Below are 13,448 nucleotides of genomic sequence, written 5' to 3'. Positions count from 1 at the left end.
CTTAAAAAGTCCTGCAAAGGATGTTTTCAGGATGCACCAGTGAGTGTCGTCCTGAGGACATACCGAGGATGTTGTAAATACTATGGGGACGTTTGTACCATTTGAAGACGTCCTGAGGACATCGAGTGTTGTCTGGGGTGTCTCCACAGTGTGCTTCTGCTGTGACTAGCACAGTTATGTGAGGTAGCACTGTCCCAAAGTAGCCATCTGTTATTGTTGATGCCACAGACTGAAGAATTACTTTTTTCAAACACATCTGGTTTGTTAGTAACTAGACCAAGTGCCAATGTCTTTCCATGAGCATAAAGAGATTTACCAGAGAGGTAAAGGAGTACATGTATTGAGAATCCCCAGAAAATCTCTAGGTATGGCAAATAGTCTGTTAGTGGCTACTGAATGGTTGTAGGTAAAGCAGCACTGCTTCGTCTTGTTGGATTTACGCTTGCCTAGTGTTACTCAGAATGACATGATTCTCCACTTAAATGCTATGTGAATGGAGCACAAAGTTTGTTCCATTTACAGGTTTCATTTGAAGTAGTTAGCCAATGTTGCCGAATTATAACCTTGTCTGAAAAGTTTGAGGATAAAAGAAAAAGTGCAGTGTTGTGTTAGATTGCATTCTACAACTTTATTTGTGCATTTGTACCCTTGGTAAACATTGGGCAATTATTTTATACAATTGGAACGAGCCATCACTAATTCAGTAGTTCACAGCTGTCAATGTGGTGTGGCGTATCTTGATGTTTGCATTTTCTTTATAGCTCTTATTCGTAAACTAGCCTTGCAGCTATTGACCTTTGCAGGATACAGCAAGTTGTAGTGCTGTTGAGTTCGATGTTCCAGTTAGCGTTGCGTTTGACTCTCACTGCTGCTTAGCTGTTCATCTTTAGTTCACTGTTTAGCTGCCAGCTGCTTTCTATGGAATTTTGCTTCCGAGCACTGGTAAAAGCAGTACAAATAACACTCGCCAAACTGATACTCAAATTTTATATTTTCATTTATTATAACATTTTTTATGTAAGCTCAGTTGAAGCTCTTTTATTGTGAGCGGGAAAATATTGTCAGTTTTTCACAAGCAACTGTGCAGAAGTTTGGCATTAAAATGCTTTCATGCCCGTGCAGCATCTTTTTACTATTGTTGTGGGGTTTGAAATCAGAAATTTTTACGTTGGTGTCAACAGACATTTATTTGAATATTCCGGCTGCAAACTTAGTACATAGCACTGGTAGGCATGCCTGTATTGTCAAGTCTGTATAATAATTGAGTGAAAAGGAATGTATCATTATAATCTTCTTCCAGCTAAAGTGAGTGAGCAGAAGTCTTTTGCTCACGCAGTTTGTGACAGTCATATTGTGTTCATATGTTTTTGTCGTGAGAATACTCAACCCAGTTGTCTGTGTGTGTTGTTCTCAAGTTTTGGGGCATCTTCCTGTGCAGAACAAGCTACATGCTATCAACATAGAAAAGGCAGTTGAATTTGTGGTGTCCTGCATGAACTTCGATGGTGGTTTCGGCTGCAGGCCAGGCTCAGAAACACATTCAGGCCAGGTAAACTATCTCAAGATGCACATTTATGAACACATTGCATGATTACACTTTAAAACACTATTGTGGTGCAGCAGTAAGCGTATACACAAAGTGCCATTATAGCATTCATACCTGGTCATGTGGTAGCTACATTTCACTGGAAGCAAATGAACTCTTTTGTTTTGTGAAAAAAACTTGCTTGTGCAAGTATGAAACTGGCTATTAGGAAATGAAACTGACAATATGTGCTTGCTTCACCTTTATAAGGTCATACCTTTCAAAATGCCATCTGGGAGCAAAATGTAGTCGTAGATTAGAATTTCTGTAGAATTTATTTTTCAAGGTTGCAGGTTTCCTGCTTGTTGTTAGTCGACAATGCCTTTTTTCTACCTAAAATTGATCTTTCTTTGAAATACACATATGACTCATAAGGTGTAGCCGGCAAAAAGTTATTTTGTCTTTTTCTACGTGTATCAACTATTCCTAGTCAGTTTCAGTGTTGACAGGAAAATGCATTTGCTCATACATTTCTGGAGATCCATTCAAGAATTACCAAATGTGATTTGCATGCCTATACTAAATTCAGCAGAATAAATTACTACTGTATCTTAACCTATGGCACTTATGTTACTGATGTGAAAGGTCTTATGCTAGAGATCAGTGCTGTTGCCTTGAAGGAACAGTGAAGTATCATTACATGAGAAGAATATGCTGGTTATTTCTGGGTACCCCCTCGTATTGTAACTTCAGCTCTAGGTACTGTGCTCAGCAATTCAAATGCAATAATCGACTCCATGGCTGCCCACCGGTATCCCCATCACCACCAGTGGGTGCTGTGGTCACCAAGCTGATGCATTATGGTATACGATGAAATCAAGGTCCTTTGTGACACATTGGGACTGCATTTTACCCGCCAGTGTTATGATTGGACTGAAATTCAGCGTTGCAAGTCCGAGCAACATTCTAGCTCACCTGCCTTTGCCGAGCTAATTGCCCACCTTTCCGAGAAGACATCACCACTTTGGCATCTGTCACTCCCTGAGCTGACCCAAGCAACAAAGCAAGCAATGAAGGCTAGAGGACCATTGACATTACAAATCGCCAAGAGGACCAAAAGTCTGCAGCGAACGTCTAGGGCACTGGCATTTACATGGGTGCACCCACAGCAGACTTCGACAACCAAAAAACCATGGGGAGTAAACAATCTTTTCGGTGGAGACCTCTCCGCTTTCCTTAACAATGGACCTCTCTGCCAGTTGTATTGGCTATACTCGGGAGGTTACTTAAGGTTGTCCTGGCCCTCGAGTTAACCAAAACTGCTTGGGACTCTGATCGAGTCACTACTTTGTACAAATGGTGTAAATACATTTCTTCTCGATTTCATCTTCACAATGCCTGCCTTCCTCATTGTCTCCTGGCACCTGCAGTGAAAACCCACGTCACCCAGTCCACATGGTATCGCCAGCGATCACCGAGCGCTTACCGGTGGTGCAGAAAGCACTGGCTGCTCTGTGGTCTGATTATCACATTTGAATTGCTAACACTATACATAACTTGTTTTGAAGTGTGGTCTTCACTTTGTCAAGGCAGTTCTCGCGTGTCAAGGCAGGAGCCGGAGAAAGTGCCAAGGTAGATGGAGCTGTTTGCATAGTGGTGCTTGTAACGGCCTAAATTGGCCCAATCGGCACCACAAGGTGAAACTTGCTCTGTTTGTACTCTTTTTCGTGTGAGGATGGCAGGAGAACAACGGCCATTGTTTCAGCGTGAATTGTCCTGATTTTCACCATGAGGTGGAACTTGCCGAGGTTCACAATACATTTCTGTGATGGTTGACTTACTATTCAGCCTTAATTGTCTCAGTTGACGCCACGAGGTGGAATTTGCTCAGATTCACGTGCCATTAATGCGATGGGTGACAGAAGGTCAAGTTAACGTTTCAGGCTGACTGAACCCATTTGAAACTATGAAATATAACTTGCCCACATTTCGAATCCATTCCCATGATGGACAACGGGAGAACAGTTAACACCATGAGGACCAATATGACTTATCCACGAATGGAAGAGGCTGCCAGGAGCACAGTGTGGAAAGTTGGGTTTTATGATGCTTTCATTTATATTATGTAGAAGCTTTGGTTCGGATGGTAAGGAGAGGAGGGTCTTAGCTACTACAGTTGAACCCACATTTAACGATACCGGTTTTAACGCTATATCATTTATGACAATGAGAAACTGCTGCACCATCAACTTGTGTACGTTTTCCATGGTGAGATAACCCGCTTACTACAATGCCCCAATGCCGCATTATTAGTTATAAGGATGAAGATGAAGTCTGACTGCTGGGTGCCCGGGCCGAAAGGTAGTGAAATGCGAAATCCTTAAAAAGAAAAAAAGAAAACAAGAAATTCAAGCCGCTTCATGATAGGCCATTGCTTCAACAGCTGCCGCACCTTCATTTTCTAGACATCTCTGCGTGCGTCTCTCCTGTCACCCTTCCACCCCTCGAAACACAAGTGGGCTGCCCTCACAGCTCAGCTGCAGTCACAGTTCTACGCCGCCCCACTCTCCGAAACACGAATGGAGCGTGCCAACTGCACTGCTCGCAGATTGCTCGCATGTTGCTTCCTGGCTCCTCATTCAGCACTGTTCTTCAAACAGCTTGATCGCTCACGTTCTTCTTCATTGTTTGCATCGAAATCCTTCCTGGCCACACGGTTTCTTGCCACCGAAACGGAAGATGGCTGATCCGCCCTCTGATCATTGCCAAGGAATGACGTTGCCGGTGAAAAGAAAGCGCACAGCTACAGATTTTTAAACTAAGTGCTTGTAACCAAGGAGGCGATCATCGCGAACATGCTGGCATCAGATAACAACAGAAGCAATGACGCAGTAGGGCAGGCTGCCCGATGAGGCGATCATCGCAAATGTGCTTTCATCAGATAGCGACAGCAGCGATGACGCTGTAGGGCAGACTGCCTCAGCGTTGTCCTCACAGGAGGCGTGGCAGATGATTCTGTCCCTTCAGGGCTTTGTTTTCACGAGGAACCTTCCACTGCACTACGTGGAGCACCTAAGTGCCTTGGAGAAGGATGTCGGCAGGCTTTGCGTAAAGCATGCAAGGCTGACGGATATAGGGTTTTCTCGTGCAAGTCAGTGAGAAGTATGTGACAAGATGCTTGTGGTGATCTCGCCTCAGCGTTTCTTCACCTCAGCGTTTCTACTGCATTTCGCAAGCTTACAGGTTGACGCGACAGCCTTCTCGCAATATTTAAAAGGCCCCTTTTGAGGCCACCAAAGCAATGCCTCGGCGGTGCTTTCATATCACTTGCCACCCATGACCCCCTCTTTGAAGTTGTTATAGCAGTGCCATTCTTTAACGCTGACAGCCGCGGCTTATTACACGTGATCGGAGCGCCCAGGAAGTATTTAAAGAAGGGATCACAACCAGCAGCCGGGTGGAGGATGGTGGTGGAGAGGGGCTCTGGCCTCCCCGCCATTATAGTTTTCTTAAAACAGCTCTGCCATCCCTCTATTTTGATTTCTTCATCCAAACCGGTTATAACAATTATCGGTTATAGCAATGAAATTTTCGTGGCACTTGAATATTCTTATAAGTGGGTTCGACTGTACACAGTAAAATGTGTCTGAAATTTACAAATATTTAGCACAGCGACAGTGAGTGCTTTGGGCCAATTAAGACCAAGATATTCTGTATCTGCTCTATATTTTGCATTGCTTGTAGTTTAAAAAATAAAGTACATTTTCATCTGCAAATATCTTTATTTGCATGTAGATATATTGCTGCCTTGGAACCCTGTCCATACTTGGTCGGCTTCACCATATTAATGCAGACCTTCTTGGTTGGTGGTTATGTGAAAGGCAACTTCCGTCTGGAGGTCTCAATGGTAACCCATTTTCTGTTGTTTCTTTTCTAGTTTAACCCACTTTCACTCATTTGCCTTTATTTCCTTACTTCCACCATAGTAGAATCAAGAGCCTTTATAATGAAGTACTTGGTACCTCTAAAATTCATTATTCAGGTAACTTCATTGTAAGTATTGTGCACGCTACAGCTCGCTATAGAGCAGGCTAAGCATGTTGGGCAAAAGAAAATTCTTATTTAGCATGAATTCAAGAGCTACTTAGTGAATTCACTAACTTCTACACATATTGCTCAACGGAATTTGTGACTGAAATTGACTGAAGGTAATGAGGTTGGTGACATCCTCAGTGGCGAAATCCGGAAATGGCACTTATGTACAGCTTTCTCAAAATTTATTGTTATTCTGCAGGCTCTTCACCACTGCAGCATTCATCAACTTTCACCTCCATCCCATCCTTGATAGCCTCGACAATGTCATCATGTTTTTAGTTGCGAGCAGATCATCACGTCGGTTGAAAGTTGGGGGGGACGGGGAGGGATGTGGGGAGAGGGACTCTATTATTTGAATAGCAAAAGCTACGCTGCTGAATTACAACTCTATTATAGTTACTGTGTATTATAGCTACTTTCCGCATGGCGGTGCTTTTTATGTGTGCTGCCTAAGGAAACTTCGTGTTTATGAAGGCTCCCTAGCACCACTGATCTGTGGTGGCTATGAAGGGATGTGGCGAGGCCTCTGCATGCATTCCTTATAAAGCAACAAATCAGCCCTCAGGAACGTCTGTATTCCTTCATTGTACAGGCAAATTCGTTGTAGAGGTCTTATCTGTAGAGGTGGTAGATAGAAATTTTACCTCGACATACAAAATTCTTTGTCATACAGGTCATTTCGTTGTAGAGGCATTCGGCTGTGCACTTTTTATGTTGTTCAAAACTTCCGACAGCTACAGCATGCATGAGTTTCCATGTTCTTGCTTTTTAAGAATGTTTTGTATGATGAATGCAATTTTCTTCTTTTGATCAGGATACCTTTCTAAAAATCTGTTGAAGAAGGTAGAAAAAGGCTGTTTTTAGCATTTCGGTTTTCTGGTGAAACTCATTCAGGATACATACATGAATCAAACCCACTCACGTTACACCCAAGAATTTCTTAGTACTGTTTGTACAAACCAGTAAAAATACGGTATAGGAAGTTTAGTGCACATGACACTGACCTGCTATATTAACTAGTACATTCGATAAATTGAGGTACGAAGTGCAGCAGTCAGCTGGCACCCCCTCAAGTGCCTTTTCTTTAAAGAGTCCTTCTGCAGCCATAAGTGGCACTTGCTATGTAGGCTGTGTAGGTTCTTTATTAATTTAAATAGCCCAGCGTCATTTTAACCAAGCCTTTGTAATATAAATATTCAAAGTGCAAACATGAAAATGAACCCGAATTTATTACTTCTTTTGTGCTGTCTAAGGTCGGCCTGAGAAGCTCCCAGATGTGTGCTACTCATGGTGGGTGCTTGCCTCGCTGAAGATCATCGGCAGGCTGCACTGGATAGACAAGGTAGGCACTTTCAGGCATAATCAGCAGTGCAAATATTTCCCACTATCAGCATTTTTTTTTTTTCATGCACACTTAAAAATTGCTTACTGGTCTTCTTTGCAATGTTAAAGCGAATTTCTTTTAACATGCAAATCCGCATTTTCTAGGAGAAGCTTCAGAACTTCATACTTGCATCTCAGGATGAAGAAACTGGTGGCTTTGGAGACCGACCGGGAGACATGGTGAGTAGTTGTAATTGTTTCCATTTTTTAACATGCCAGTGTCTTTAGAAGGATGCGATGTTAGATTTGCTACAGTCTTTGCGCTGCTTTTGGTAATAAGGTGCACAAGGTTCAGTTACTCCAAGGCATATGCACAATGCACGTGACACCTGAATTTTGTTCTCTGTTAAAACACTATATTGATACTAAAATAAATTTAAAAAAAAAGATGTAGGTACTCGTGGGATTGAAGCATTGGTGCTGAAAGTTGTTGTGTTGCTTTATATAGCGTGTCAGGATTGTCACAGCTGTTTGTCTTTGAGATCTCTGCTGCTGACACACCAAAGCCTAACCTTTTGAATTTCTCATGCCTGGCTTCTCTGCACTCACAAGTGATCTCAACAAGTTCTGAAGCCATGGTAGCACACTAGTGTGCAACTGACATGTTCCACTTATCATTTTGTTGCCATTCATCTTCTTTGTTACCAAATGCTGAAGCATGACCTCGTGAATTGCTTATGCCCGGCTTCTGTGTACTCACACAACTGATCAGAACACGTAGACGCAGTGCACTCATTATAACATGTTCTGAAGCCATGGTGTTGCACTTGTATGCAACTGATATGTTCCGCTTATCACCATTCATCTTCTTTCTCTTCAACCAAATTTTGTGAAAGGGAAGGCTGTCATCCACTCAGTTTTGTTGAATTTTTTCTAAGCTGCCGAGATCTTGCAGTGAGGAACTTTTATGAGTTTCCCTTGTAGGGCTCCGTGCTGCTTTCAGATGGATGTCTCTTTTCCATTTCATGAAACTTCCTCCACCCTACAGATTTCTGTGGAACTTACTTTGGCTAACTTAATTTTGTTGAAGATTGGGCTTCAACCGATTTCATAGTTTATGGCAAGAGTTATAGATGGGGGTTTGGAGGTTTGGGCTAAAACTTAAATGTGCAGGAAGGAGCACCAAATTTCTCCATAAAAATTCAGCTTTGACCAAGAAAGGTCAGTATTTTGGAACTCTTTGGTGCAGGATAAACGAAAGAAGCAGAGAATGCATGCACTGTAGTTATGTAACCTAAGGATATTCGAGCATGGTAACAGTATCAATTTATTGCAGGATTGACACCCATTTCTGGGAGTTAAGCATAGAGAAGGTACTGTTGTGCTCATTACAGTAAGCATGCATTAGCTGCAGTGGACGTGAGAATTTCCTGAGAAATTAAATTCCCTGTAATAGTTATGCAAGGCAGTATGAACATTGACCTCAGCTTTCACTTCTGTTTAGTGAATGCTTAATGTAACAGTTAAGCATATTCTTTGCTGCAATAATTCTTCCTCCACTTGGTCACACATGTTGCCACATTTCGATGCCTTCACTGGGCTACATGGGTGGTGCATTTCATAGTTGCACTGGCCTCACCTAAGTTATCTTTACATTGTTTACCAAGCACGGACATGGACAGGTACCACAGCATATCATCCCAGCTGTCAATTCCACAAGCTGTAAAAGGACACACACACACACGCACGCACGCGCGCACACACACACACACACACGCACACACACATATATATACGCAAGAAGAAATCTGTACATTCTTGGGTGCACTGCTTCTGCACAATTATGTCCAGGAAGCAGTGCGATGCATCCTTTGTGCTCACATTGTGGTTGGGCATCACTGCTACACCTTCACACCTGTTGTATTGGCATTCAAAGTTGCTCCTGCTCTGGCCCTTCTCTTGCACATTTTGCATTGCATTTGAATTGCAGTTGAATTCTGTTTTCATTTCCTCGCCACTTGATGGATGTTTACGGGCTTCACTTTGCACAGCCACACACCGTATCCAGATAACAATCATAGTGCAAGTACACAAGGACAAGTCAGAAAACATTGGCATGTGAATGTTCATGTGTTGCCTTTTCTATTTGTCTTTCTTCATGTCCCTGCATTTGATTTTTGGAGCGCTGTACAAACTATTTAGGACAATTCTAAGCATGGCTTTGCATTTCTTTCATTAGTATTGTTTGCTGTTTACCTTCAGAAAGAAAGCTTGTCTTGTTCCGCACTGCTTTTAATTTTACTACATGACAGAGAAGAACAATGCTGAAAAAGGGAATAGCAAGTTGTGCACAGGATGACACTGTTTATATGAGAAGAATAAACCAGATATTTTCCACTTGGGAAACCATTCGTTTACTAGTGGTAATTATTTCTAGCTCGCTATTAAGTTTTGCTTGTCAGCACGTCGGCTAGTGTTGTTCGGGGAAATATTCTCCATAGCACATTGTTGGCAACTTGGTCCAATAAATGCACTGCAGTTGAGCCCATGCAGCGGATGAGATTTCCATAGAAAGTGGAGCAATGGGAAAAAGTACAAAGAGAAAAGTTTTTCAGAAAAGAATTTTCACAGCAAATTTCTTTGCTGTGAAAATTTGACATTTTGAGTTCCCCTTTTTGTGCTGTGTTGCAGCCTCAGAATTTCATAGTTTCAACTGAGCAGTTATGTGGTGATTATAGAGGACTGTCCACATAGAAGCAGCCACTCTTGCCCAGTAGGGTTGCTGTCTTGAGTCATGCCCCCGGTGACAGAAAAATCGTTTCTTGCTCCATATTAAATGCGAAGACATCCAGTTTTGTCAGACCTTAACTGAAACTTTTGTCTGGGGCAGCAAAAATTTATGCAGTAGACTTTCGGTAATTCAACTCCAATTAATTCAATTTGATTGTGACTGAAGGTCCAGGCTGGTGCCTATGCATTTCTGTGGACCCAAACTTTCATTATTTCAATTCTAAAATTGGCCTTCGCTGGAAAATTTGAACATGACCAGTCAGCACGTACGTGCCTGAGCACTAGGATGACCCCTATGGTGACCCCTATAGTGACCCCTTTAGTGGCAGCATCGGTCTTGGTGAAGCTTAGGGGACAGTGAATGTGTTGACCACACACCGTCTCTCGTCAGAAACATCTATTTTTGGTCTGCCCTAGAAAGATTTTCAAGCAATAACCATAGCTCACAATGTTTGATTACGGTATTGGCCTGATTCTAATGCGTGCCTTTTTTATTATTTTTTTTCAATATAATTGTGCCGAAAATTACCTGTGCGATGCAATTGGATACGAAACCGAAATTGCCTTCCCAGTATTTATATGTTAGTTTTCTACTTTGAACACATAGAAAGTGGGTGCAAGGTTGATTCGTGGGCATGTTAGAATCTCTAAAATATTGCCAAATGAATCAGCGGTGAGTTTTAGCATTTTTTCTGCACTTGTTTCATTCGGTGCACTGGATAATTAAGACGGTTTCATCGGTCCCGTCAGAGTCGAATTAACAGAAGTTGGCTGTATCTGCATGTTCACTTCTGTATGTTATATGTCTTCCTTGTGACGCCCTGTCTGCAGCCCAAACTTTTGAGGTATGCACAAAATTGTGTACTGCATTCTTGGACTGAAGCACTGCTGGTGTTACTTTTGACAGGTGGACCCATTCCACACATTGTTCGGCTTGGCGGGTCTGTCGTTGCTAGGAGATGAGAGACTCAAGCCTGTGAACCCAGTCTTCTGCATGTCCGAAGAGGTTGTAGCGAGGCTGGGTGTGAGACACCAATTATTATCCTTGTGATATGGGTGCAGTCGCTCGAGTTACCATGTCATTTTTAGATTTCGTTGTAGTAAGTCATTCATATTCATCTTGCTGTTACAAGCAGCGGTTTATTGTTAGGGCCTAATGCGGAGAATGCATTACCTAATGCATTTCCTATTGGGTGAAGAAAGTTAATATGGTTGTTGTACTGATGGACGAAGTTTTCTCTTCTGGCAGAAATCGCAGCTGCTGCCCGTTGCTGTATTAGGGCAATTTAGATTTGATTTATTGTCCCTATCATATTTATTATGTTAGTAGAAAGTTACCTGTCATTTGCTAAGAAATGGTATCTTATTATGGGCATGCTGTCTTGCAATTGTTCTTTGCTCCAACTGTTAGAACATTACTTGTTCACAGAATTAGAATGTGGTACAATGTTTATCAAACCAAGGTAAAAGCATTGCAAGCTTTCGCACGATTTAACAGAGAGGCTTTCTTTTGGTGCTCGCATCAGGAGTACACCTTCTATAACTACAGCATAGAATCTTTCAGTGACAAAATATTTGATATACTGAAAGCATTTGTAATGTCTTGCCATGTTGCCAAGTAATATATTGTGTCTGAAGGTAATTATATACAAGAATAAATTGGAATATGGAAATGCTCTCAAATTTGACCTGTGTACTCTTTTTGTGCTTCTAAAGCTGGAATCAGTCCGAGCACAATAAGAAAAAAAAAAAAATTAGGACGACACTTAAGCTTCACCTTTAAGAGTGGAGAATGATAGCATTAAAAGATCCCTGACTGCTCAAGCTTCCCAGCAACTGCAGCTTATGTAACCGTAGTGTTTTCCTGGAAATGCTGGCGGTGAACGCTATGCACAAAGGCAAGCTTTTTGGTTCTTTTTTTTTTTGTTGTTGTTTCCCATGGTGGGTGTCGTGGATGCTCAGAGGCGAGAACAATCTGGATAGTGTTGCAAGAAACTGAGTGGGGTGCGCCACTCCTACTAAGACAGACGTCAAATAGTGGCCGGAAAAGGGGTTTGTGTTTGAGTTTCTGTGTAACAGAATGATATTTTCTCGTATGTTCAAATTACAGTCCGATGCTAGCATATCATTCTACTTAAATTGAGGATGACGCAGCGAGCTAACGAACGAGCTATGGAAATAAGAATGATGAGTGTAATGTTAAGGGATAAGAAGAGAGCAGATTGGGTGAGGGAACAAACGCGAGTTAATGACATCTTAGTTGAAATCAAGAAAAAGAAATGGGCATGGGCAGGACATGTAATGAAAAGGGAAGATAACTGATGGTCATTAAGGGTTACGGACTGGGTTCCAGGTGAAGGGCAGCGTAGCAGGGGTTGGCAGAAAGTTAGGTGGGCGGATGAGATTAAGAAGTTTGCAGGGACAACATAGCCACAATTAGTACATGACTGGGGTAGTTGAAGTATGGGAGAGGCCTTTGCCCTGCAGTGGGTGTAACCAGGCTGATGATGCTATCATGTCTGGAGGTTGTGTGTAAGTTGTTTTTTACGAATTTTCTGATGCATTTTACTTTGAGAAGTTTAATTAGTTCAGTAACGCCTATGTGCCACCTGGAGGGCCTGCGGAGTTCGGGAGGATTTTCTCTTACGGACAATCTCACCGCCGACGCAGATGCTGGGTTTTTGGTGACATGGGGCACTTAATGCTATCGTGTTAAAAAGAAAGAAGATTTTTTGTTGGTGTCATTAGACTTGGGTAAAGCTTTGAAGGGATGAAGTCCCTAGCAATGTTTGTGCTGTCTTAGATTTTGGTACTCCTGATAAGCTCTTGCGGTGCAATTTTCCAAATGTTTTGCATTGAATTCAATCTCTTCTTTCTCAGTGGTCAGAAAATTAAACCTCTATGTATATAGCCTCTATCCAGCCACTACATTGTCACTCAGCAACGGTAGCAAGAGTCCTCAGTTTATGCCTATGTAACAGCTGTTCAATGATAATTATCCTGCAACTGTGCAATTAAAGGGACACTGAAGATGATTTTATACTTTACTTTACTTAAAAAAAATGTGAGTTTAGGTTCCCTGCATCTTGTCTAGCTGGTTTTACGCTCGTTTAGGCACATCTGTCTCAGAAAACGCTGCTTTGAAAATAGCTCGTCTGTATTTCCCATGCTCCCGATAATGTCTCTTCTAATCCTGCAAATCGAAGGTTTGGATTCCAGCAGGACAGTGCATTATTTAACTACCATATTTACTCTGTTTTAATGCGCCCTTGATTGTAATGTGCATCGGCTTTTCATGTCTAAAAATGATGAATGCTCTTGATTGTTTCCTCACCACTTTTTCACGGTAAGAGATCTGTAATGATGATTTGGTCTGATTTGGAAAAAGAAATGTTATTGCATCCCATCTACCGTGGATCTGCTTTCACTTATTGCCCCTTTCCATTTGTACTCATACCTAATGCACACATGGTTTTTTAGTAAACTTTTTCAAAAAGAAATTGTGCATCAGAATTGAGTAATAACAGTACATATTATGTGGTCTGCAACATGCATGCAAAGTTGACGTTCACTTTAGCATCCCTTGAAGCCTGTAACGGCTGTTACCCTACACAGTGCTTTTGACAGTGTTGCCACTGTGGAAACAAAAGTGCCAGAAGAATTCTTCATATAAATGTGGACATTTCAATAAAATGCTGTAGATAAAAGTGTCAAC

The 13,448-nt window shown here is 41.9% G+C and overlaps 1 protein-coding gene across 2 annotated transcripts in view; it reads left to right on the top strand.

Annotated features, from left to right (window-relative positions):
* Positions 1-13,233, top strand: part of RabGGTb (geranylgeranyl transferase type-2 subunit beta) — a 38,336-nt gene extending 25,103 nt beyond the window's left edge. Inside the window, exons 6-10 of one of the 2 annotated variants that reach the window (XM_065451874.1) lie at positions 1,439-1,549; positions 5,321-5,432; positions 6,874-6,962; positions 7,109-7,183; positions 10,641-11,416. In XM_065451874.1, coding sequence (XP_065307946.1) covers positions 1,439-1,549; positions 5,321-5,432; positions 6,874-6,962; positions 7,109-7,183; positions 10,641-10,784 — 531 coding nt within the window. In that variant the 3' untranslated portion in view covers positions 10,785-11,416. Of the gene's footprint in view, positions 1-1,438; positions 1,550-5,320; positions 5,433-6,873; positions 6,963-7,108; positions 7,184-10,640 lie in introns of both variants that reach the window. The other variant, XM_065451875.1, reaches the window with a different exon arrangement.
* The last annotated feature ends 215 nt before the right edge of the window (positions 13,234-13,448 follow it).

This window comes from Dermacentor albipictus, chromosome 1 (assembly GCF_038994185.2).
Source record: "Dermacentor albipictus isolate Rhodes 1998 colony chromosome 1, USDA_Dalb.pri_finalv2, whole genome shotgun sequence".
Lineage (NCBI taxonomy): Eukaryota > Metazoa > Arthropoda > Arachnida > Ixodida > Ixodidae > Dermacentor > Dermacentor albipictus.
The sequence above is the reverse complement of the archived record's forward strand: the minus strand, read 5'-3'. Positions and strand labels throughout refer to the sequence as shown.